Raw genomic sequence first — 26396 nt, forward strand, 5'->3', positions numbered from 1 at the left:
AATTCTTTTTCACACTTTCTTTTCTCATTTTCTTTTCTCACTTTCTTTTCTCACTTTTTTTCTCTCTTTCTTTTCCCGCTTTCTTTTCTCACTTTCTTTTCTCACTTTCTTTTCTCACTTTCTTTTCACACTTTCTTTTCTCACTTTCTTATCTCACTTTCTTATCTCACTTTCTTATGGCACTTTCTTATCTCACTTTCTTATCTCGCTCTCTTTTCTCACTTTGTCTTCTCACCTTCTTTTCTCAATTCCTTTTCACACTTTCTTTTCTCATTTTCTTTTCTCACTTTCTTTTCTCACTTTTTTTCTCTCTTTCTTTTCCCGCTTTCTTTTCTCACTTTCTTTTCTCACTTTCTTTTCTCACTTTCTTTTCTCACTTTCTTTTCTCACTTTCTTATCTCACTTTCTTATCTCACTTTCTTTTTTCACTTTCTTTTCTTTATCTCTTTTTTCACTTTCTTTTCTCACTTTCTTTTCTCACTTTCTTTTCTCACTTACTTTTCTCACTTTCTCTTCTCACTTTCTTTTCTCACTTTCTTTTCTCACTTTCTTTTCTCACTTTTTTTCTCTCTTTCTTTTCCCGCTTTCTTTTCTCACTTTCTTTTCTCACTTTTTTTTCTCACTTTCTTTTCTCACACTTTCTTTTCTCACTTTCTTTTCTCACTTTTTTTCTCTCTTTCTTTTCCCGCTTTCTTTTCTCACTTTCTTTTCTCACTTTTTCTTCTCACTTTCTTTTCTCACTTTCTTTTCCCATTTTCTTTTTTCACTTTCTTTTCTCACTTTCTTTTCTCACTTTCTTTTCTCACTTACTTTTCTCACTTTCTTTTCTCACTTTCTTTTCTCACTTTTTTTCTCTCTTTCTTTTCCCGCTTTCTTTTCTCACTTTCTTTTCTCACTTTTTTTTCTCACTTTCTTTTCTCACTTTCTTTTCCCATTTTCTTTTTTCACTTTCTTTTCTCACTTTCTTATCTCACTTTCTTATCTCACTCTCTTTTCTCACTTTCTTTTCTCACCTTCTTTTCTCAATTCCTTTTCACACTTTCTTTTCTCATTTTCTTTTCTCACTTTCTTTTCTCACTTTTTTCTCTCTTTCTTTTCCCGCTTTCTTTTCTCACTTTCTTTTCTCACTTTTTTTTCTCACTTTCTTTTCTCACTTTCTTTTCCCATTTTCGTTTTTCACTTTCTTTTCTCACTTTCTTTTCTCACTTTCTTTTCTCACTTACTTTTCTCACTTTCTTTTCTCACTTTCTTTTCTCAATTTCTTTTCTTTCTTTCTTTTCCCGCTTTCTTTTCACACTTTCTTTTCTCACTTTCTTTTCTCACTTTCTTTTCTCACTTTCTTTTCTCACTTTCTTTTCTCAATTCCTTTTCACACTTTCTTTTCTCATCTTCTTTTCTCACTTTCTTTTCTCACTTTTTCTCTCTCTTTCTTTTCCCGCTTTCTTTTCTCACTTTCTTTTCTCACTTTCTTTTCTCACTTTCTTTTCTCACTTTCTTTTCTCACTTTCTTATCTCACTTTCTTATCTCACTTTCTTATGGCACTTTCTTATCTCACTTTCTTATCTCACTCTCTTTTCTCACTTTCTTTTCTCACCTTCTTTTCTCAATCCCTTTTCACACTTTCTTTGCTCATTTTCTTTTCTCACTTTCTTTTCTCACTTTTTTTCTCTCTTTCTTTTCCCGCTTTCTTTTCTCACTTTCTTTTCTCACTTTCTTTTCTCACTTTCTTTTCTCACTTTCTTTTCTCACTTTCTTTTCTCACTTTCTTTTCTCAATTCCTTTTCACACTTTCTTTTCTCATCTTCTTTTCTCACTTTCTTTTCTCACTTTTTCTCTCTCTTTCTTTTCCCGCTTTCTTTTCTCACTTTCTTTTCTCACTTTCTTTTCTCACTTTCTTTTCTCACTTTCTTTTCTCACTTTCTTATCTCACTTTCTTATCTCACTTTCTTATGGCACTTTCTTATCTCACTTTCTTATCTCACTCTCTTTTCTCACTTTCTTTTCTCACCTTCTTTTCTCAATCCCTTTTCACACTTTCTTTGCTCATTTTCTTTTCTCACTTTCTTTTCTCACTTTTTTTCTCTCTTTCTTTTCCCGCTTTCTTTTCTCACTTTCTTTTCTCACTTTCTTTTCTCACTTTCTTTTCTCACTTTCTTTTCTCACTTTCTTATCTCACTTTCTTATCTCACTTTCTTATGGCACTTTCTTATCTCACTTTCTTATCTCACTCTCTTTTCTCACTTTCTTTTCTCACTTTCTTTTTTCACTTTCTTTTCTTTATCTCTTTTTTCACTTTCTTTTCTCACTTTCTTTTCTCACTTTCTTTTCTCACTTACTTTTCTCACTTTCTTTTCTCACTTTCTTTTCTCACTTTCTTTTCTCACTTTCTTTTCTCTCTTTCTTTTCCCGCTTTCTTTTCTCACTTTCTTTTCTCACTTTTTTTTCTCACTTTCTTTTTTCACTTTCTTTTCCCATTTTCTTTTTTCACTTTCTTTTCTCACTTTCTTTTCTCACTTTCTTTTCTCACTTACTTTTCTCACTTTCTTTTCTCACTTTCTTTTCTCACTTTCTTTTCTCACTTTCTTTTCTCTCTTTCTTTTCCCGCTTTCTTTTCACACTTTCTTTTCTCACTTTCTTTTCTCACTTTCTTTTCTCATTTTCTTTTCTCACTTTCTTTTCTCACTTTTTTTCTCTCTTTCTTTTCCCGCTTTCTTTTCTCACTTTCTTTTCTCACTTTCTTTTCTCACTTTCTTATCTCACTTTCTTATCTCACTTTCTTATGGCACATTCTTATCTCACTTTCTTATCTCACTCTCTTTTCTCACTTTCTTTTCTCACTTTCTTTTTTCACTTTCTTTTCTTTATCTCTTTTTTCACTTTCTTTTCTCACTTTCTTTTCTCACTTTCTTTTCTCACTTACTTTTCTCACTTTCTTTTCTCACTTTCTTTTCTCACTTTCTTTTCTCACTTTCTTTTCTCTCTTTCGTTTCCCGTTTTTTTTCTCACTTTCTTTTCTCACTTTCTTTTCTCACTTTCTTTTCTCACCTTCTTTTCTCAATTCCTTTTCACACTTTCTTTTCTCACTTTCTTTTCTCACTTTCTTTTCTCACTTTTTTTCTCTCTTTCTTTTCCCGCTTTCTTTTCTCACTTTCTTTTCTCACTTTCTTTTCTCACTTTCTTTTCTCACTTTCTTTTCTCACTTTCTTATCTCACTTTCTTATCTCACTTTCTTATGGCACTTTCTTATCTCACTTTCTTATCTCACTTTCTTTTCTCACTTTCTTTTCTCACTTTCTTTTTTCACTTTCTTTTCTTTATCTCTTTTTTTACTTTCTTTTCTCACTTTCTTTTCTCACTTTCTTTTCTCACTTACTTTTCTCACTTTCTTTTCTCACTTTCTTTTCTCACTTTCTTTTCTCACTTTCTTTTCTCTCTTTCTTTTCCCGCTTTCTTTTCACACTTTATTTTCTCACTTTCTTTTCTCACTTTCTTTTCTCACTTTCTTTTCTCACTTTCTTTTTTCAATTCCTTTTCACACTTTCTTTTCTCATTTTCTTTTTTCACTTTCTTTTCTCACTTTCTTTTCTCACTTTCTTTTCTCACTTACTATTCTCACTTTCTTTTCTCACTTTCCTTTCTCACTTTCTTTTCTCACTTTCTTTTCTCTCGTTCTTTTCCCGCTTTCTTTTCTCACTTTCTTTTCTCACCTTCTTTTCTCACTTTCTTTTCTCACTTTCTTTTCTCACTTTCTTTTCTCACTTTCTTATCTCAATTTCTTATCTCACTTTCTTATGGCACTTTCTTATCTCACTTTCTTATCTCACTTTCTTTTCTCACTTTCTTTTCTCACTTTCTTTTCTTTATTTCTTTTCTCACTTTCTTTTCTCGTTTTTTCACTTTCTTTTCTCACTTTTTTTTCTCACTTTCTTTTCTCACTTTCTTTTCCCACTTTCTTTTCTCACTTTCTTTTCTTACTTTCTCTTCTCACTGTCTTTTCTCACTTTCTTTTCTCACTTTCTTTTCTCAATTTCTTTTCTCTTTTTCTTTTCTCTTTTTCTTTTCTCACTTTCTTTTCTCGTTTTTTTCTCACTTTCTTTTCTCACTTTCTTTTTTCACTTTTTTTACTCACTTTCTTTTCTCACTTTCCTTTCTCGCTTTCTTTTCTCACTTTCTTTCTCACTTTCTTTTCTCACTTTCTTTTCTCACTTTCTTTTCTCACTTTCTTTTCTCTATTTCTTATGGCACTTTCTTATTTCTTTTTCTTATCTCACTTTCTTATCTCACTTTCTTTTCACTTTCTTTTCTCGCTTTCTTTTCTCACTTTCTTTTCTCACTTTCTTTTCTTTATTTCTTTTCTCACTTTCTTTTCTCGTTTTTTCACTTTCTGTTCTCACTTTTTTTTCTGACTTTCTTTTCTCACTTTCTTTTCCCACTTTCTTTTCTCACTTTCGTTTCTCACTTTCTTTTTTCAGTTTCTTTTCTCACTTTCTTATCTCACTTTCTTATCTCATTTTCTTATGGTACTTTCTTATCTCACTTTCTTATCTCACTTTCTTTTCACTTTCTTTTCTCTTTTTCTTTTCTTTATTCCTTTTCTCACTTTCTTTTCTCGTTTTTTCACTTTCTTTTCTGACTTTCTTTTCTCACTTCTTTTCCCACTTTCTTTTCTCACTTTCTTTTCTCACTTTCTTTTCTCACTTTCTTATGGCACTTTCTTATCTCACTTTCTTATCTCACTTTCTTTTCACTTTCTTTTCTCGCTCACTTTTCTCACTTTCTTTTCTCACTTTCTTTTCTTTATTTCTTTTCTCGCTTTCTTTTCTCGTTTTTTCACTTTCTTTTCTCACTTTGTTTCTGTCTTTGTTTTCTCACTTTCTTTTTCCACTTTCTTTTCTCACTTTCTTTTCTCACGTTCTTTTCTCACTTTCTTTTCTCACTTTCTTATCTCACTTTCTTATCTCACTTTCTTATGGCACTTTCTTATCTCACTTTCTTATCTCACTTTCTTTTCTCTTTTTCTTTTCTCTTTTTCTTTTCTCACTTTCTTTTCTTTATTTCTTTTCTCACTTACTTTTCTTGTTTTTTCACTTTCTTTTCTCACTTTTTTTCTCACTTTCTTTTCTCACTTTCTTTTCCCACTTTCTTTATTCACTTTCTTTTTCCCACTTTCTTTTCTCACTTTCTTTTCTCGCTTTATTTTCTCACTTTTTTTTCTCAATTTCTTTTCTCTTTTTCTTTTCTCTTTTTTTCTCACTTTCATTTTCTCGTTTTTTTCTCACTTTCTTTTCTCACGTTCTTTTCTCACTTTCTTTTTTCACTTTCTTTTCTCACTTTCTTTTCTCACTTTCTTTTCTCACTTTCTGTTCTCATTTTCTTTTATCACTTTCTTTCTCACTTTCTTTTCTCACTTTCTTTTCGCACTTTCTTTTCTCACTTTCTTTTCTCACTTTCTTTTCTCACTTTCTTTTCTCACTTTCTTTTCTCACTTTCTTTTCTCACTTTCTTATCTCACTTTCTTATCTCACTTTCTTGTGGCACTTTCTTATCTCACTTTCTTATCTCACTTTCTTTCCACTTTCTTTTCTCGCTTTCTTTTCTCACTTTCTTTTTCCCACTTTCTTTTCTCACTTTCTTTTCTCACTTTCTTTTCTCACTTTCTTTTCTCACTTTCTTTTCTCTTTTTCTTTTCTCTTTTTCTTTTCTCACTTTCTTTTCTCACTTTCTTTTCTCACTTTCTTTTCTCACTTTCTTATCTCACTTTCTTATCTCACTTTCTTATGGCACTTTCTTATCTCATTTTCTTATCTCACTTTCTTTTCTTTATTTCTTTTCTCGTTTTTTCACTTTCTTTTCTCACTTTTTTTCTGACTTTCTTTTCTCACTTTTTTTTCCCACTTTCTTTTCTCACTTTCTTTTCTCACTTTCTTTTTTCACTTTCTTTTTCCCACTTTCTTTTCTCACTTTCTTTTCTCACTTTCTTTTCTCACTTTCTTTTCTCTTTTTCTTTTCTCTTTTTCTTTTCTCACTTTCTTTTCTCACTTTCTTTTCTAACTTTCTTTTCTCACTTTCTTATCTCACTTTCTTATCTCACTTTCTTTTCTCACTTTCTTTTCTCGCTTTCTTTTCTCACTTTCTTTTCTCACTGTCTTTTCTTTATTTCTTTTCTCACTTTCTTTTCTCGTTTTTTCACTTTCTTTTCTCGCTTTTTTTCTGACTTTCTTTTCTCACTTTCTTTTCCCACTTTCTTTTCTCACTTTCTTTTCTCTTTTTCTTTTTTCACTTTCTTTTTCCCACTTCCTTTTCCCACTTTCTTTTCTCACTTTCTTTTCTCACTTTCTTTTTCACTTTCTTTTCTCATTTCCTTTTTTCACTTTCTTTTTCTCACTTTCTTTTCTCACTTTCTTTTCTCACTTTCTTTTCTCGCTTTCTTTTCTCACTTTCTTATCTCACTTTCTTATCTCACTTTCTTATGGCACTTTCTTATCTCACTTTCTTATCTCACTTTCTTTTCTCACTTTCTTTTCTTTATTTCTTTTCTCACTTTCTTTTCTCGTTTTTTCACTTTTCTTTCTCACTTTCTTTTCTTTATTTCTTTTCTCACTTTGTTTTCTCGTTTTTTCACCTTCTTTTCTCACTTTTTCTCTGACTTTATTTTCTCACTTTCTTTTCCTACTTTCTTTTCTCACTTTTTTCTCACTTTCTTTTTTCACTTTCTTTTTCCCACTTTCTTTTCTCACTTTCTTTTCTCACTTTCTTTTCTCACTTTTTTTTCTCTTTTTCTTTTCTCTTTTTCTTTTCTCACTTTCTTTTCTCACTTTATTTTCACACTTTCTTTTCTCACTTTCTTATCTCAATTTTTTATCTCACTTTCTTATGGCACTTTCTTATCTCACTTTCTTATCTCACTTTCTTTTCTCACTTTCTTTTCTCGCTTTCCTTTCTCACTTTCTTTTCTCACTTTCGTTTCTCTATTTCTTTTCTCACTCTCTTTTCTCGTTTTTTCACTTTCTTTTCTCACTTTTTTCTGACTTTCGTTTCTCGCTTTCTTTTCCCAGTTTCTTTTCTCACTTTTTTTCTCACTTTCTTTTTTCACTTTATTTTTACCACTTCCTTTTCCCACTTTCTTTTCTCACTTTCTTTTCTCACTTTCTTTTTTCACTTTCTTTTCTCACTTTCTTTTTTACCTTCTTTTTCTCACTTTCTTTTCTCACTTTTTTTCTCACTTTCTTTTTTCACTTTCTTTTCTCACTTTCTTTTCTCACTTTCTTATCTCACTTTCTTATCTCACTTTCTTATGGCACTTTCTTATCTCACTTTCTTATCTCACTTTCTTTTCTCACTTTCTTTTCTCACTTTCTTATCTCACTTTCTTATCTCACTTTCTTATGGCACTTTCTTATCTCACTTTTTTATCTCACTTTATTTTCTCACTTTCTTTTCTCGCTTTCTTTTCTCACTTTTTTTTCTCACTTTCTTTTCTCACTATCTTTTCTCACTTTTTTCCCACTTTCTTTTCTCACTTTCTTTTCTCACTTTCTTTTCTCACTTTCTTTTCTCACTTTCTTTTTTCACTTTCTTTTCTCTTTTTATTTTCTCTTTTTCTTTTCTCACTTTCTTTTCTCACTTCCTTTCTCACTTTCTTTTCTCACTTTCTTATCTCAATTTCTTATCTCAGTTTCTTATGGCACTTTCTTATCTCACTTTCTTATCTCACTTTCTTTTCTCACTTTCTTTTCTCGCTTTCTTTTCTTACTTTCTTTTCTCGCTTTCTTTTCTTTATTTCCTTTCTCACTTTCTCTTCTCGTTTTTTCACTTTCTTTTCTCACTTTTTTCTGACTTTCTTTTCTCACTTTCTTTTCCCACTTTCTTTTCTCACTTTCTTTTCTCAATTTCTTTTTTCACTTTCTTTTTCCCACTTCCTTTTCCCACTTTCTTTTCTCACTTTCTTTTCTCACTTTCTTTTTCACTTTCGTTTCTCACTTTCTTTTTTCACTTTCTTTTTCTCACTTTCTTTTCTCACTTTTTTTTCTCACTTTCTTTTCTCACTTTCTTTTCTCACTTTCTTTTCTCACTTTCTTATCTCACTTTCTTATCTCACTTTCTTATGGCACTTTCTTATCTCACTTTCTTATCTCACTTTCTTTTCTCACTTTCTTTTCTCACTTTCTTTTCTCACTTCCTTTTTTCACTTTCTTTTCTCTTTTTCTTTTCTCTTTTTCTTTTCTCACTTTCTTTTCTCACTTCCTTTCTCACTTTCTTTTCTCACTTTCTTATCTCAATTTCTTATCTCAGTTTCTTATGGCACTTTCTTATCTCACTTTCTTATCTCACTTTCTTTTCTCACTTTCTTTTCTCGCTTTCTTTTCTTACTTTCTTTTCTCGCTTTCTTTTCTTTATTTCTTTTCTCACTTTCTTTTCTCGTTTTTTCACTTTCTTTTCTCACTTTTTTCTGACTTTCTTTTCTCACTTTCTTTTCCCACTTTCTTTTCTCACTTTCTTTTCTCAATTTCTTTTTTCACTTTCTTTTTCCCACTTCCTTTTCCCACTTTCTTTTCTCACTTTCTTTTCTCACTTTCTTTTTCACTTTCGTTTCTCACTTTCTTTTTTCACTTTCTTTTTCTCACTTTCTTTTCTCACTTTTTTTTCTCACTTTCTTTTCTCACTTTCTTTTCTCACTTTCTTTTCTCACTTTCTTATCTCACTTTCTTATCTCACTTTCTTATGGCACTTTCTTATCTCACTTTCTTATCTCACTTTCTTTTCTCACTTTCTTTTCTCACTTTCTTATCTCACTTTCTTATCTCACTTTCTTATGGCACTTTCTTATCTCACTTTCTTATCTCACTTTCTTTTCTCACTTTCTTTTCTCGCTTTCTTTTCTCACTTTTTTTTCTCACTTTCTTTTCTTTTTTTCTTTTCTCACTTTCTTTTCTCGTTTTTTCACTTTCTTTTCACACTTTTTTTCTGACTTTCTTTTCTCACTTTCTTTTCTCGTTTTTTCACTTTCTTTTCTCACTTTTTTTCTGACTTTCTTTTCTCACTTTCTTTTCTCACTTTCTTTTTTCACTTTCTTTTTCCCACTTCCTTTTCCCACTTTCTTTTCTCACTTTTTTTTCTAACTTTCTTTTCTCACTTTCTTTTCTCACTTTCTTTTCTCACTTTCTTTTCTCAATTTCTTTTCTTTTTTTCTTTTCTGTTTTTCTCTTCTCACTTTCTGTTCTCGTTTTTTTCTCACTTTCTTTTCTTACTTTCTTTTTTCACTTTTTTTTCTCACTTTCTTTTCTCACTTTCTTCTCCCATTTTCTTTTCTCACGTTCTTTTCTCACTTTCTTTTTTCACTTTCTTTTTCCCACTTCCTTTTCCCACTTTCTTTTCTCACTTTCTTTTCTCACTTTCTTTTTTCACTTTCTGTTCTCACTTTCTTTTTTCACTTTCTTTTCTCACTTTCTTATCTCACTTTCTTATCTCACTTTCTTATGGCACTTTCTTATCTCACTTTCTTATCTCACTTTCTTTTCTCACTTTCTTTTCTCACTTTCTTTTTTCACTTTCTTTTTCTTACTTTCTTTTCTCACTTTTTTTTCTCACTTTCTTTTCTCACTTTCTTTTCTCACTTTCTTTTCTCACTTTCTTATCTCACTTTCTTATCTCACTTTCTTATGGCACTTTCTTATCTCACTTTCTTATCTCACTTTCTTTTCTCACTTTCTTTTCTCACTTTCTTATCTCACTTTCTTATCTCACTTTCTTATGGCACTTTCTTATCTCACTTTCTTATCTCACTTTCTTTTCTCACTTTCTTTTCTCGCTTTCTTTTCTCACTTTTTTTTCTCACTTTCTTTTCTTTTTTTCTTTTCTCACTTTCTTTTCTCGTTTTTTCACTTTCTTTTCACACTTTTTTTCTGACTTTCTTTTCTCACTTTCTTTTCTCGTTTTTTCACTTTCTTTTCTCACTTTTTTTTCTGACTTTCTTTTCTCACTTTCTTTTCTCACTTTCTTTTTTCACTTTCTTTTTCCCACTTCCTTTTCCCACTTTCTTTTCTCACTTTTTTTTCTCACTTTCTTTTCTCACTTTCTTTTCTCACTTTCTTTTCTCACTTTCTTTTCTCAATTTCTTTTCTTTTTTTCTTTTCTGTTTTTCTCTTCTCACTTTCTGTTCTCGTTTTTTTCTCACTTTCTTTTCTCACTTTCTTTTTTCACTTTTTTTCTCACTTTCTTTTCTCACTTTCTTCTCCCATTTTCTTTTCTCACGTTCTTTTCTCACTTTCTTTTTTCACTTTCTTTTTCCCACTTCCTTTTCCCACTTTCTTTTCTCACTTTCTTTTCTCACTTTCTTTTTTCACTTTCTGTTCTCACTTTCTTTTTTCACTTTCTTTTCTCACTTTCTTATCTCACTTTCTTATCTCACTTTCTTATGGCACTTTCTTATCTCACTTTCTTATCTCACTTTCTTTTCTCACTTTCTTTTCTCACTTTCTTATCTCACTTTCTTATCTCACTTTCTTATGGCACTTTCTTATCTCACTTTCTTATCTCACTTTCTTTTCTCACTTTCTTTTCTCGCTTTCTTTTCTCACTTTTTTTTCTCACTTTCTTTTCTTTTTTTCTTTTCTCACTTTCTTTTCTCGTTTTTTCACTTTCTTTTCACACTTTTTTTCTGACTTTCTTTTCTCACTTTCTTTTCTCGTTTTTTCACTTTCTTTTCTCACTTTTTTTTCTGACTTTCTTTTCTCACTTTCTTTTCTCACTTTCTTTTTTCACTTTCTTTTTCCCACTTCCTTTTCCCACTTTCTTTTCTCACTTTTTTTTCTCACTTTCTTTTCTCACTTTCTTTTCTCACTTTCTTTTCTCACTTTCTTTTCTCAATTTCTTTTCTTTTTTTCTTTTCTGTTTTTCTCTTCTCACTTTCTGTTCTCGTTTTTTTCTCACTTTCTTTTCTCACTTTCTTTTTTCACTTTTTTTCTCACTTTCTTTTCTCACTTTCTTCTCCCATTTTCTTTTCTCACGTTCTTTTCTCACTTTCTTTTTTCACTTTCTTTTTCCCACTTCCTTTTCCCACTTTCTTTTCTCACTTTCTTTTCTCACTTTCTTTTTTCACTTTCTGTTCTCACTTTCTTTTTTCACTTTCTTTTCTCACTTTGTTATCTCACTTTCTTATCTCACTTTCTTATGGCACTTTCTTATCTCACTTTCTTATCTCACTTTCTTTTCTCACTTTCTTTTCTCACTTTCTTTTTTCACTTTCTTTTTCCCACTTCCTTTTCCCACTTTCTTTTTCTCAATTTCTTTTCTCACTTTTTTCTCTCACTTTCTTTTCTCACTTTCTTTTTTCACTTTCTTTTCTCACTTTCTTATCTCACTTTCTTATCTCACTTTCTTATGGCACTTTCTTATCTCACTTTCTGATCTCACTTTTTTTTCTCACTTTCTTTTCTCACTTTCTTATCTCACTTTCTTATCTCACTTTCTTATGGCACTTTCTTATCTCACTTTCTTATCTCACTTTATTTTCTCACTTTCTTTTCTCGCTGTCTTTTCTCGCTTTCTTTTCTCACTTTCTTTTCTCTCTATCTTTTCTCACTTTCTTTTCTCACTTTCTTTTCTCACTTTCTTTTTTCGCTTTGTTTTTCCCACTTTCTTTTCTCACTTTCTTTTCTCACTTTCTTTTCTCACTTTCTTTTCTCACTTCCTTTTCTCACTTTCTTTTCTCACTTTCTTTTCTCTTTTTCTTTTCTCTTTTTCTTTTCTCACTTTCTTTTCTCACTTTCTTATCTCAATTTCTCATCTCACTTTCTTATGGCACTTTCTTATCTCACTTTCTTATCTCACTTTCTTTTCTCACTTTCTTTTCTCACTTTCTTTTCTTTTTTTCTTTTCTCTTTTTCTTTTCTCACTTTCTTTTCTCACTTTCTTTTCCCACTTTCTTTTCTCACTTTCTTTTCTCACTTTCTTTTTTCACTTTCTTTTTCCCACTTCCTTTTCCCACTTTCTTTTCTCACTTTCTTTTCTCACTTTTTTTTCTCACTTTCTTTTCTCACTTTCATTTCTCACTTTCTTTTCTCAATTTCTTTTCTTTTTTTTTCTCTTTTTCTCTTCTCACTTTCTTTTCTCGTTTTTTTCTCACTTTCTTTTCTCACTTTCTTTTTTCACTTTATTTTCTTACTTTCTTTTCTCACTTTTTTTTCCCACTTTCTTTTCTCACTTTCTTTTCTGACTTTCTTTTTTCACTTTCTTTTTCCCACTTCCTTTTCCCACTTTCTTTTCGCACTTTCTTTTCTCACTTTCTTTTTTCACTTTCTTTTCTCACTTTCTTTTTTCACTTCCTTTTTCTCACTTTCTTTTCTCACTTTTTTTTCTCACTTTCTTTTCTCACTTTCTTTTCTCACTTTCTTTTCTCACTTTCTTATCTCACTTTCTTATCTCACTTTCTTATGGCACTTTCTTATCTCACTTTCTTATCTCACTTTCTTTTCTCACTTTCTTTTCTCACTTTCTTATCTCACTTTCTTATCTCACTTTCTTATGGCACTTTCTTATCTCACTTTCTTATCTCACTTTCTTTTCTCACTTTCTTTTCCTTCTGTCTTTTCTCACTTTCTTTTCTCACTTTCTTTTCTCACTATCTTTTCTCACTTTCGTTTTTCACTTTCTTTTCTCACCATCTTATCTCACTTTCTTTTTTCACTTTCTTTTCTCACTTTCTTTTCTCACTTTCTTTTCTCACTTTTTTTTCTCACTTTCTTTTCTCACTTTCTTTTCTCACTTCCTTTTCTCTTTTTCGTTTCTCTTTTTCTTTTCTCACTTTCTTTTCTCACTTTGTTTTCTCACTTTCTTATCTCAATTTCTTATCTCACTTTCTTATGGCACTTTCTTATCTCACTTTCTTATCTCACTTTCTTATCTCACTTTCTTTTCTCGCTTTCTTTTCTCACTTTCTTTTCTCATTTTCTTTTCTTTATTTCTTTTCTCACTTTCTTTTCTCGTTTTTTCACTTTCTTTTCTCACATTTTTCTGACTTTCTTTTCTCACTTTCTTTTCTCACTTTCTTTTTTCACTTTCTTTTTCACACTTCCTTTTCCCACTTTCTTTTCTCACTTTCTTTTCTCACTTTCTTTTTTCACTTTCTTTTCTCACTTTCTTTTTTCACTTTCTTTTTCTCACTTTCTTTTCTCACTTTTTTTCTCACTTTCTTTTCTCACTTTCTTTTCTCACTTTCTTTTCTCACTTTCTTATCTCACTTTCTTATCTCACTTTCTTATGGCACTTTCTTATCTCACTTTCTTATCTCACTTTCTTTTCTCACTTTCTTTTCTCGCTTTCTTTTCTCACTTTCTTTTCTAACTTTCTTTTCTTTTTTTCTTTTCTCACTTTCTTTTCTCGTTTTTTAACTTTCTTTTCTCACTTTTTTTTCTGACTTTCTTTTCTCACTTTCTTTTCCCACTTTCTTTTCTCACTTTCTTTTCTCACTTCCTTTTTTCACTTTCTTTTTCCCACTTCCTTTTCCCACTTTCTTTTCTCACTTTCTTTTCTCACTTTCTTTTTTTACTTTCTTTTCTCACTTTCTTTTTTCACTTTCTTTCTCTCACTTTCTTTTCTCACTTTCTTTTCTCACTTTCTTTTCTCACTTTCTTTTCTCACTTTCTTATCTCACTTTCTTATCTCACTTTCTTAAGGCACTTTCTTATCTCACTTTCTCATCTCAATTTCTTTTCTCACTTTCTTTTCTCACTTTCTTTTCTCACTTTTTTTCTTTATTTCTTTTCTCACTTTTTTTTCTCGTTTTTTCACTTTCTTTTCTCACTTTTTTTCTCACTTTCTTTTCTCACTTTCTTTTCCCGCTTTCTTTTTTCACTTTCTTTTTTCACTTTCTTTCTGTCACTTTCTTTTCTCACTTTCTTTTCTCACTTTCTTTTCTCAATTTCTTTTCTTTTTTTCTTTTCTCTTTTTCTCTTCTCACATTCTTTTCTCGTTTTTTTCTCACTTTCCTTTCTCACTTTCTTTTTTCACTTTATTTTCTCACTTTCTTTTCTCACTTTCTTTTCTCACTTTCTTTTCTCACTTTCTTTTCTCACTTTCTTTCTCACTTTCTTTTCTCCCTTTCTTTACTCACTTTCTTTTCTCACTCTCTTTTCTCACTTTCTTTTCTCACTTTCTCTTCTCACTTTTTTTTCTCACTTTCTTTTCTCACTTTCTTATCTCACTTTCTTATCTCACTTTCTTAAGGCTCTTTCTTATCTCACTTTCTTATCTCACTTTCTTTTCTCACTTTCTTTTCTCGCTTTCTTTTCTCACTTTTCTTTTCTCACTTTCTTTTCTTTATTTCTTTTCTCACTTTCTTTCCTCGTTTTTTCACTTTCTTTTCTCACTTTTTTTCTGACTTTCTTTTCTCACTTTCTTTTCTCACTTCCTTTTCCCACTTTCTTTTCACACTTTTTTTCTCACTTTCTTTTTTCACTTTCTTTTCTCAATTTCTTTTCTCACTTTCTTTTCTCACTTTCTTTCTCACTTCCTTTTCTCGCTTTCTTTTCTCATTTTTCCTCCCTTTTTTCTAACTTTCTTTTCTCGCTTTCTTTTCTCACTTTCTTTTCTCACTTTCTTTTCTCACTATCTTTTCTCACTTTCTTTTTCACTTTCTTTTCTCACTTTCTTTTCTCACCTGCTTTTCCCACTTTCTTTTCTCACTTTCTTTTCTCACTTTTTTCCTCACTTTCTGCTCCCACTTTCTTCTCCCACTTTCTTCTCCCACTTTCTTCTCCCACTTTCTTCTCCCACTTTCTTTTCTCACTATCTTTTCTCACTTTTTTCTCACTTTCTCTTAATTTCTTTTCTCACTTTCTTTTCTCACTTTCTTTAAGCACGAATTTAAGATTACGTCGTATGTGACGACCTCATCTACTGTAATAGATTGTTAATATTAACCTCCAATTATGATGGAGGTGGATTGGCCAAGTCCTTCACTTGGACACGTTTGGACTTTTCATCTCCAGCGAAACGTTCCAAGTGCCCAGCAGAGGATATGGGCGAACAAGCAAACAAAAAGAAACGAGAAAGTTTCTTAATTCAAGGTAAAAGACCCAAAGCTCACTTGCATGTGTGTATTGGCCGGGTAAATAAAGAAAGTGATGAGACCATTATTCAAAGTCCCCTCGGGGCTTTCAGCTGTAAGTGCCGCAGCTCTTTTGAGTATGGGGGAGATGAATCGTTCATCGTGTTTGTGTGTTGGACTTGGAATTTATAGGTAATTTGGGAGTATAAAATATAATCTCGAAAGATGCGATTTTTTTCGAAAGATTAGGATTTAATTCTCATCCGCTCTTCGCCTGTTTTACCGCACCTTAAACATGTAGACTAATGTTTTATATGAGCTGCGCTCTGCCAACATGTAGAAGTTTGTTATCTTTACAAGTCTTAGCGGTACTTAAATTTGCAAGATAGCTCAGCCAATTAAGTCTTTAATCAAAAAATTGGTGTTACTTGCGGTAATATACACATCGGTAACGTAACGTAATACCTCTGGCTGTTGAAGGATGGGCATGGCTTACAGCCCAAGCTGGTACGAAAAAATTTCAATTTTACACCTATTCTTTTAAATGATTTCCTTGCGATGCTTTTGCAGGCCTGCAAGTTTCTTTATTTAAACATTGATCGTTTACACTGCCTCAACCTCTGTAGATATTATTGTTTGCTCCTACAATGGACAATGAATTTACATGTTGTGAATGCAACCAAGGATGTACATCGGAGTCGATGAACTGCGAAGGATATGGACAAATGGCCATACATTTCTCCTGTATGGGCTTATCCAACAACATCAGACGGGGGAAATTGAGCTGGATTTGCGAACAATGCGAGAAGAAAGGCGGGATGGCAACCAGCATCGAAGACAAGTTAAACAGTATGGAAACAAAATTAAGGGAACTCGACCAGTTAAAAACTCGTTGATCTTTTCTCGAAAAAAAAATAGCTCAAAATTCCGATGAGCCAAAAATTATTCTCGACGCGTTTTCCTCAACTGCTGCCGACATCTAGCAGGCAGAGGCTAGATAGCGAGAACAGCGGTTTCTCAACATCGTCGAAACGTTCCAAGTGCCCAGCAGAGGATATGGGCGAACAAGCAAACAAAAAGAAACGAGAAAGTTTCTTAATTCAAGGTAAAAGACCCAAAGCTCACTTGCATGTGTGTATTGGCCGGGTAAATAAAGAAAATGATGAGACCATTATTCAAAGTCATTGCAGGAATAAAAACATGCCAGTCATGCATATACGTGAGATAACAATAGACGGTGCAGATTATCGGTTATTTCATGCCGTGTTTGATATGGACTATAAGGAGATTATCGAAAATGGTGACTCATATCCTGATGGGGCAACCATAGGCCGATTCCGTCTGAATGAAAATTCAAAAAGCTGGTTGAAAAGTTTGCCCAAACAAACACAGTGTTCAATCAAGGATCAAACTTGTAAATGAATACGTCAGAACACGATGCTCCTATTCAATGTCAGTTCGGTCAAAAACAAAACACATCAAATAAAGGAGTTGCTTTTAGCAGACGATTTTGTAATGGTCCTAATTACGGAGACTTGGCTTTTTGGAGATAGAAATGATGCTTATCTCGTGCAACAGTGCTGTCCCGAAAATTATAGGTACACTTGTAGTTCAAGAATCCAATGTCGAGGAGGCGGATTAGCGGTTATTTTTGTGAATTCAATGGAGATTAAAGTGCCTGAATAAGATATCACTGATGATTACAAGTTTATGGGTCTGCGGGCAAGCATTGGCTCGAGCACTTTTCATGTTTTCTTTTTTTACAGGCCACCAACTGGCGGAGCAGCATTTTTTTATCTAAACTGACTGAGATTTTTCACGCAAAACCAAGATTCCTTCACAAAAAAATTAGTTTCTCTGCATCAGGAATATGGTTTCCAGCAATTTGTAAAATTTCCAACCCATTCGAAGGGTAATATTTTAGATTTAGTTTTTTCCACAGAAGATCTCATTCGTTCTACTTATCCCTTGCCATTAGTGCTTTCTGATCACGCTCCGATTGTTATTGAAATGAACAAAATGATGGCGCGGGAGAAAAATCTATTGAAATTTTGCTGTTACAATCATGAGAAAATAAAAGAGTTTGTAGAGGAGTTTTCATTTTTCGATTTTGATGATTTGGTCATGCAGACTAGTCAACACTCTGGTTTCGATTAAAGAATTTGAGGGAACTATACTTCCCAGAAAAATCGAGATGGTTGACAGAGCATCAATGCAAGTTTTTTGACAATGAGTTGAGAAAACAGAAGAGGATTAAAAGACGTGAAGAAAGAAAGTATCGACTGCACCCTACACTTGAGGCCAAGCAAAATTTTAGAAGCGAATCAAATAAACTTTGTGCCTTGCTGAATGAAAAGCGTAAGTTTCATTAGCAAAAATTAACAAACGTTAACAATAAAGATTGTTGGAAGGCATTAAGAGATATTATGAGCCAGCAAATTTGCAATTATCTTCCTGATCACATTGATACTATAAAACGTGTGGATGATTTCAACGATTTCTTCATTTATAAGACAGAAAACATACGACGAGCAATTGAAGAAACTTCTTTCAACTTGGAACACGTACAGCCAAAGGATTCTTTTGTATTATCTCTTACGAATGAAAAACAGCTGTCAGATGTACTCATCCACTTCTCAGAAAGTACTAGCCCCATTGATCCCGTTCCGACAAAAGTTCAGAAAAAAGTTTTTCTAGCTAATTTGAACCTTATTGTTCGTTTTATCAATGAGTCACTGACATTTGGTAATTTTCCAGATTCCTCGAAGTTTTCGGTTATTCGTCCAATGAAGAAAAAACCTACCCTGAACAAAAACGTTCTATCCAACTATCGCCCAGTGTCAAATATCATGTTTCTCTCCAAAGTGCTAGAAAAAGTGTTTCTTACACAGTTGCAACTTTTTATTGACAAGCATGGTCTTAGTGATGAACGACAATCGGGCTATACAGCCTATCATTCAACGGAGACAGCATTGTTATGTAAAATGGATTACATTTATCTTTGGCTGGATAGAGGAAGTCCTGTTTTGTTTGTAAGTTTAGATATGCAAGCTGCTTTTGATACTGTTGACAGAAGTAGACTGTTAGACATCTTATCAAAATTCCTTTCTTTCGACAAAACAGCGCTTTCTTGGATTGAATCTTATCTCTCTGGCCGCAAACAATGTGTAATGATCAACGAATGTTATTCAGAACATCAAGAAGTGTTTTACTGAGTCCCTCAAGGGTCTGTTCTTGGCCCAGTACTTTTTTGTGTTTATTTATTCCCTCTCAAGACCGTTCTGAAACAATATAATTGCAATTACCATGTGTATGCAGACGACACACAGATCTATGTACGAATCAATGTTGACATTCTCAAGTCATTAGAACAACTTTCGACTATATTGAATGGTTTAAAAAAGTGGTTCAATTCGATGTTTCTCAAACTGAATCCCGAGAAAACTGAAATCATGATTATCCGTTCGATGAAATCAAATATCAGTGTACCTGATTCCACAGTTTTGCTGGACAGAGAAATAAAGACCTCTGATAAATTGAAAATCCTCGGAGTTGTTTTCGACTGTCACCTTACAATGGAAGCTCACGTGAATAATATTACAGCCAACTGTTATTCTCAGCTCAATCGTTTGTTGGCCATTAGGAAATTTTGTTCAATCCCTTTGTCTAAAACATTAGTGCAGGAAATGGTTACATCTCGTCTTGATTACTGTAATTCTTTACTTTTTAATCTACCTCAGAACCTTGCAGCGGAACTTGATAGAGTGCAAACTGCTTGCATCAAATTTATTTACAAAGTTCCACGAATTTTCTCCAAGTATGTCTACATGCAAGAGTTACACTGGCTCCCAGTTGAGTATCGAGTGAAATTCAAAATTTTAACTTTTATGTTTAGAGTTTCCACAGATATGCCGGTGCCATTATACATGAAAAAATGTTTCGCAAACCAAATCAGCGCCGATTAAGTCGCAATGCCACTGGAATCAATTTTGAAGCTCCAAGAAAGCACAAAAGCTGTAGAGATCGAGCGATTTCTTCATGTGGGCTCAAACTTTGGAATAGCCTTCCTCTAGAATTGAAAAACTGCTGTTCCCTGCTTACTTTCAAGAAAAATCTGAAAACGCATTTTTTCAGACTGCTATATTGTTAATTATCTGTACACACTTTTGAGCATTATCATAAGTGTAAAGAGTGTATAATTTAAATGTAAGTATATATATATATATATATATATATATACATATATATATATATATATATATATATATATATATATATAGATATAGAGATATAGATATATCCAAATTATGATTCTCTTTTTGTTATTTTTAATGTGCGAAGCAAGCCGACGGCAGGCCAGAATATTTACCACACCTTATCTAGCCATCTTCAGCGTCCTGGCGCCTTGGTGTCAAATCCTCTTTTATAGGCTACTATTAAAGACAACTTGAAGTTTCGGAAAATTAACAACTAATGATGGTAAGGAAATCCTACCTTTCCTCATAAGATAACGCATATTGTTGTTTTGGGGACAAATATACCAGGTGATATATTGCCAATGATAGTCTATTTACAATTTTGCATATCTAGAAGACAACTTTATGTTCAGATTAATTCTGCACAGAACTAAAAAAAAAGAAATGTTGTACATCAGTTGTGGGAAACATTTGGGTGCGAGAACAGCCGGAATAACTGGAAAACTTTTTCCAAGACGGCAACGAGGCAGCTCCAACTCATTCGAGCGGGTAGTTGCAACACTGATCGGTTATGGGCCAAGGTTTAAAACATTTCTATCATTCTGGATTCTTAAAAAATTTTTAAAGTTTATTCCTTATTTAATTTGTTTTCTTAAGTTAATTTTTATAGGTGACTCTTATACAACTTCCAGTGAGTGAAACGCTTCATCAGCAACCAGTCAAATGAGCAGTTAATGCATAGATTAAAAATTAATTTGTTAGTTCAAAAAGAAAAGAAGATTTCTTACAGATGGTTTAGTTTTCACAATTTTTTCCTATGTTGTTCAGCGTTAGTTTTTGTTCGTTTCCGTTTCCCCTATTGAGTGATAATTTGCTGTCATTCTTGACTTTTTCCGGAAGGTATTGAGCAACAAAATTGCAAAGTGGTTAGATAACCTCAAGAAAATTTTTAAGAATATGTGGTAGTAAGTTTTTTAGTAGTCAATGATGTCAATGTTGTAGTCAATGTAGTCACGAGTGGTCAACAATAGTCAATAGCAGTGAATGTTGTTGCAGGAATTTTTGGAAATTTTTTGATAAGTTTTAAGATTTTTCAAAATTTTTATAAAATGAATATCATGCTTCAAATTTATGGATCAATTTGAGCCAGTGAAACCAATAAAGGCTTGAATAGGGATACTGGATACTCTTGGGAGACAATTAAATGGTTCTGAAGATATTAATATTACGTAACTTAGCAAGATTTTGTTGATATTTGCAATTGGTTTTAAAATTTTGTTTTCTTGCAGATTGGTGACATGAAAAAACTCCAGAGACAAAAAAATGGTTTTGAGCCTTATTTCCAGCGAAAGTTGGAAACTTTTTAAGTTTTGCAGTTCTCAGTTTTTTGAAGCATTTGTCGTATTTCTCGTTTATCTACCTTCAGTGGCAAATAATTCTTTTTCAAGGCTAGTGCGTGATTCGATGAGTGTATTAAATTGTATCATATTTGGCCTTCAGATTAAAAACTTCAAGAGTCTCAGCTCATGATTACTTATTATTTAGTTTGTTTGATTATTTTAGTTTCTCAACTTTTGAGATTTTGTCTTTTTAGCTGGGATTGTTCAATTGATCTTCGGGTAAGGTGCATCAGTTTTTAATTTTTCATTTAATTCTTGGAATTGTATTTCAGGACTTGTACTGTTATGTTTTTATTATCCAGTTTTCTTCCTGATTTTGCTATTTTTAAATGCTTTCCTTTCTAACCCTGTAATAAAATCTTTAAATTCAAAAGCAGCTCAAATGATACAAAAATACTGTTTCTCTTTCTCTCTAGAATGCGTAAACCAAAAGAAAAATTTTTAATCTAGAAAAACGCCAGCCTCGCATATGTATTCCCTCTTTTGGAAAAATGTTGAAACTGTGTTCCCTCTTTTGGAAAAATATGTGTTCCCTCTTTTGGAAAAATTTTTCAAATGTTGCATTGGAGAATACTGTTAAGTATAAACAAAACTATATTGAAACCCACATTGTTAATAAAATTTGATGATACCAGGTGAAGTTTGCATGGGCTATTATTTGGAGGAGCCGAATGTTAAATGTTACTGTGGTGAACAGCCTTGAGTAGTGAACAAATTTGAGCGATCAAACAATCTCTCTCGTCAGTGTGTGCTTATTTGTCATGGTATTTTGTCGTGGTACACATCCGGTCCCTTTGTTTATTATTTTTCGCTCACCCCCAAAGGGTGGCGATGTTGTTGATATTTGCTTACTGTGAAACGATCCACTTTTGTTGTTGTTGTTGTTGTTGTTGACCATCAGAACTAAGGATCTGTTTTGTTGCTAAATGTTTTGATTATTTGATGCATCTTGGCTCAGATTGTTTGTTCACTCACATTTACTCAATAACTCATCTAATATTCGCATTGCCTTTACAACATCCGCCCAAACAGATGCAGACTATTTCTTCATATTTGGTCGCTTCAATTTCTAAATTATTCTATCATCTATCATTATGTATCTTGTAAATGAGAAAACTTTTATTTTATTTTCATCAGACCACCTCCAATTTTAACCTAAATGATTTTTTCTGCTGATATGCAGTTTTATCCTATCATCATCTCAATTCGTTATTGCAATCTTTTGTTAAATTACTTTGGTTTCTAACATTTCTTTGGTATCTTTAATTTTGTTGATCTCTTCTATTTTTGTGTACGCTCTTTAGTACTCATTTGATTATAGTAAATTACTGCTTTAATACTAACACCCAATCTCTCTCTCACACTCCTAACCTGTACTGTAAGGATGAATGCTGTGAACTTGAGGAGTGAAACAGGAGGGGGAGGAGGAGAAGGCAACACTCATGACGATCAACATTCGAAAGAGGATAGTGAAAATTTCCTCAAATCGCCACCAGGGCCATCAAACCCTGCTGCTCTTTTCAACCCACTCCACACCCACTTGCAGACTCCTAACCAATCCTCCCATCACAATATAGCCACTCTCTTCATAAACAACTCAACCCCGACACACCTCCAATCAAAAAATAACAAAGACACTGCTGCCGCCATTAGTAGTCATAGTAGTAATAGTAGTAGTGCTAGTAATATTAGAAACAGTAGTAGCAATGATAAGCAGCACAACACTAAGGCGGAGGCCAGTGTTAGAGCCGGGGCAACCCCCTTATCAACACTACATAGCCCCCCAACTGTGCTTTGCAACCCAGTATCCCAGTCTCCCGCATTCCTATCACTCTCAAACACGTCCCTCTCAGCAATCTCCAGCACTAGTCCAAACAAGTCCCAAATATCGCCAATTGGGCAGGCAATTGCAAATGCTGACAGTTCCCTCCAAGCTTTATATCTCCAGCATCACCACCATCATCAACAACAACAACAACAACAACAACAACAACAACAACAACAACAACAACAACAACAACAACACCAACAGAAACAACAACAACAACAACAACAACAACAACAACAACAACAACAACAACAGCAACAACAACAACAACAACAACAACAACAACAACAACAACAACAACAACAACAACAACAACAGCGGCAGCAACAACAACAGCAGCAGCATCAACAACAGCAACAGCAACAACAAAAACAACAACAACAGCAATACTCTTCTCTGACGCGCAACCAAGGAAGAACAGGAGCAGACCCTGTGAGCGGAGGAGGAGGAGTCACTTCCGCGCCCTCCACCTCATCCTCTGCCTCTACCTCGTGCTCGAATACGCGAGAGCTGTTGGCTGGGTTCTTTAAACTAGTGAAAGATGGCAAAATCAACGAAGTGAACTGTGCACTCAAAAGAAATCAGCATCTGGCACTTGCTTGCGACGATAAACAAGTAAACTTGTAAAGTATAGGTTACGTGACTGTGTTTGAAGTCACTGAGAACTTCTGGTCTTTGTCGAGAACAGCTAGGCTGTTCGAGGTATTCAGCCAAAATTTCGAAGCGACTTTTGCAGAGTCACGTAACTTTCCTTAAAACACGATACGTGCGCGTTTTGAAATGACGGAAGTTTATGGAAGTCAAAGTTCTGGCTAATTATAGATGAGCGTCTGACATTATAGCTTCTGACACTGGAGATTTTCGGCATTTTAAAATGTGCACGTGAGTTTTTTTGAGAACTTTTGGCGTTTATCAAAAATGGCGGAGGGGTTCGAGATATTACGTCAGATTTTTGAAGTCACTTAACCATGCTTAAAACACGAAAAGCGCACGTTTTAAAAAGACGAAAGTCAACGGAAGTCAACTTTTTGCACTAAGTAGCAACTTCTGGCACTGCAGACTTTTAGCTTTTTAAAATGTGCGCGTGAGTGTTTTATATATATATATATATATATATATATATATATATATATATATATATATAAACAAGAGCGAGTCTATGCACATCAGAGAAACTTTTAACATACGTCTCAAGTTTATCAAAAAACCTGCTTGATTTGAGAAGAAAGAAACCTTTTCAATATCACTAAAAGAAACTTAAAGCATTTTTGGGAAATTTTTTTGAGTACAGTTGTCTTCAATGTAGTAGACTCAACTGAGTCAATTTGATTTTTCTTACCAAATGTAAAACCATATGCATAGTCTTCTAGTTCGCATAAAGAAATCCTTTTCTACAGAAAATTAATGCCGAAAAAAAGAAACGAACCTCTTGAAAGAAAGATCCAAACTTAGTCCGCTCGGTTATCTATTTAAATAACTAATTGAAATACTTGCTTTCAGGTTGATTGTGTTTTTGTACTACATGTTAACAAAAATGTAGTAAAATTTTTTCTGTTTTATTGAAGGAAAGTGTTTTCACTGCCAAAAGTAAAGATCAACTGACAAATTCTACTGCAGTTTTTGGTGAAAGGAACTGCTAATCCGTTGGAGGAAAACTCGTGATTATAATTTGTGTATCAATAGTCGAGTCAGGTATTAGGAAAATAGTTATAAGACAAAGTGGAAAATTGATAACTGGGTTTTTTGTTTACCTAGTGTATTTGAACTTGCTGTTTTTCTGGTTGGCAATAATGAATAGCGGGTCATTTCTACACGAGTACTGGATAAAACAAGGAAATCAACCACCAGCAAAATTTGGCCTGTTCTCCAAACGCTAATCGCGCATGTCGAATAGGGCCAAAATTTACTACTTGTTGATTTCCTTGTTTTATCCACTACTATACATTCTATCTATGTTCACTTCTTTTATATTTTAAGTAGTGGGAAAAAGGTGCTATTCCGCCACTTCCTAATCGGAAGATGACTAAATACCACCTTTTTCACACTACTCTATATATCTACTACTTGCTTATACCCCCCAGTTTATTCACTACTATATATTAGCTCTATATTCAATCAAACAATCAAAAATCAATCAATCAAAATAAAAAAAATCAGTCAAAATTAATCATTATTTTATGAATTACTCTAAGAGTGATTTTCACTGTTTATTTATTCTAAAATCTGGTATTAATTAAGAAAAAAGGTCTAAATCTAAAATTAATATCAATAAAAACCAAAACTACATGACAGATAAATTAAAAGAAGAAGAATTAGCTTCTTGAATATTATACTTATAAACATGCTCTCTGAATTGATTTCTAGTTTGACCATATCTATATCTATGAAGATAAACATATAGTCTATATTTCCTATTTCTAATCTATATAGTGATATATGTTTATAAACATTACACATACTACATACTAGATATTGATCAGGATCAGAATAAAGATATCCCAAATGTTCTATATAATCTTTCACTTTAACCATATTTTTACATACATAACAAGAATATTCTAATTCCTTACAATTATTACAAAATTCTTTCCAAGACTTATTTTTACACTTATCACACTTCATTTTCATTTTTCGAAAAATTTTTTTTTTGATTATTTCCCAAAATAAATACATCATGTCTCAATCAACTAATACTAGTGTCATAAACTTCTGCGATGTCTGTAATCTATCCATTGAATCAAAGAAGGGTTTATACAGGCCTCAATCATACGATCTCAAACATAGGGAACTATTGGAGAAAATGTTTGAGTCTGAAGAAAAAAAATCTTGGAGAAGGTGTATAATTCAGATGAAGATGATTATATTATTAAAACTAAGACCAAAACTAAGGATATTATTAAAACTAAGGATATTATTAAAACTGAAACTGAAACTAAAACTGAACCATGCTGGGTTTGTGGCGATAAGTTTGAAAGTCAGATAGGTCTGCAAACTCACATGAATAAACACTGGAGAGAAAACGTTGTCTTAAACGATCTACGAAGTAGCTTTGCTAATCAGGGAACCTGCTTCGCATATAATTATAATATTAAACCAAGCTTTAATCAAAGGCAGTTATATATTACTAAATCTAATGGTAGTTTTATCAAGGATATTAATGAACCAGTAGATTACATATTAGATGAGTTTAAACCATTTAAATCATATAAATATAAAGTTACTGCCAACAGCTTATACAAGAAGAGAAACTCAGAAGAAGAAAAAACTACTAATATAAACTTTAGAACCGATGAATATATGGATAAAGATCATCGACTGAATCTAAACCAACGGCTTGATCATGTTAGAGAAACGTATCAGGGTTACGGCTACGATTTTGAGTTTATTGGAATAACAGACATGCAAATAAATATAGAAAGGACTAAACCATCATTAGAATCTTATACTGAACTGCCATCAGATCTAAGAGATAAAACAAAAGCGATTTTAAATATTAGAAGTAATAAATTTAACTGTCTACGATTATGTATTACAGCTGCATTGCATCCTGTAACTGAACATGCAACTAGAGAAAATAAGTATATTAATAATCTAGTCGATGACTGGGAATATAATGAAACTGCATATGATTATATTTAAAAAATCCAAAATAAGTATAATATCAATATTTGGCTTTACAGACCTACGGTCGTGCTTCACCACAGGCCTGCTCAAGATAGTAACTTAGCCAAAGTAGAACGCTTAGAGAAATGTTCTAACTTTGTAAAAGATAGACAAAATGTTAGGATCCTAGTCTCGGAAGAACACTGTGCCCTAATTAAAAATGGAGAAGTATTACTAGAAAGACCTAACACCAAACATGCCAAGTTCTGGTTTTAAGACAATTTTACCTATTGGTTTAGGTCTCAATATAGATTTGAAACTC

General features: G+C 32.6%; 1 protein-coding gene across 1 annotated transcript in view; it reads left to right on the top strand.

Moving 5' to 3' along the window:
- The first annotated feature begins 21539 nt into the window (after positions 1-21539).
- LOC142349787 (uncharacterized) overlaps positions 21540-26396 on the top strand; it is a 62441-nt gene continuing 57584 nt past the window's right edge. Inside the window, exon 1 of the mRNA XM_075401560.1 lies at positions 21540-23086. Coding sequence (XP_075257675.1) covers positions 22028-23086 — 1059 coding nt within the window. The 5' untranslated portion in view covers positions 21540-22027. The remainder of the gene's footprint in view (positions 23087-26396) is intronic.

The sequence above is a fragment of the Convolutriloba macropyga genome, chromosome 11 (genome assembly GCF_964194025.1).
Source record: "Convolutriloba macropyga chromosome 11, txConMacr16.3, whole genome shotgun sequence".
Taxonomy (NCBI): domain Eukaryota; kingdom Metazoa; phylum Xenacoelomorpha; order Acoela; family Convolutidae; genus Convolutriloba; species Convolutriloba macropyga.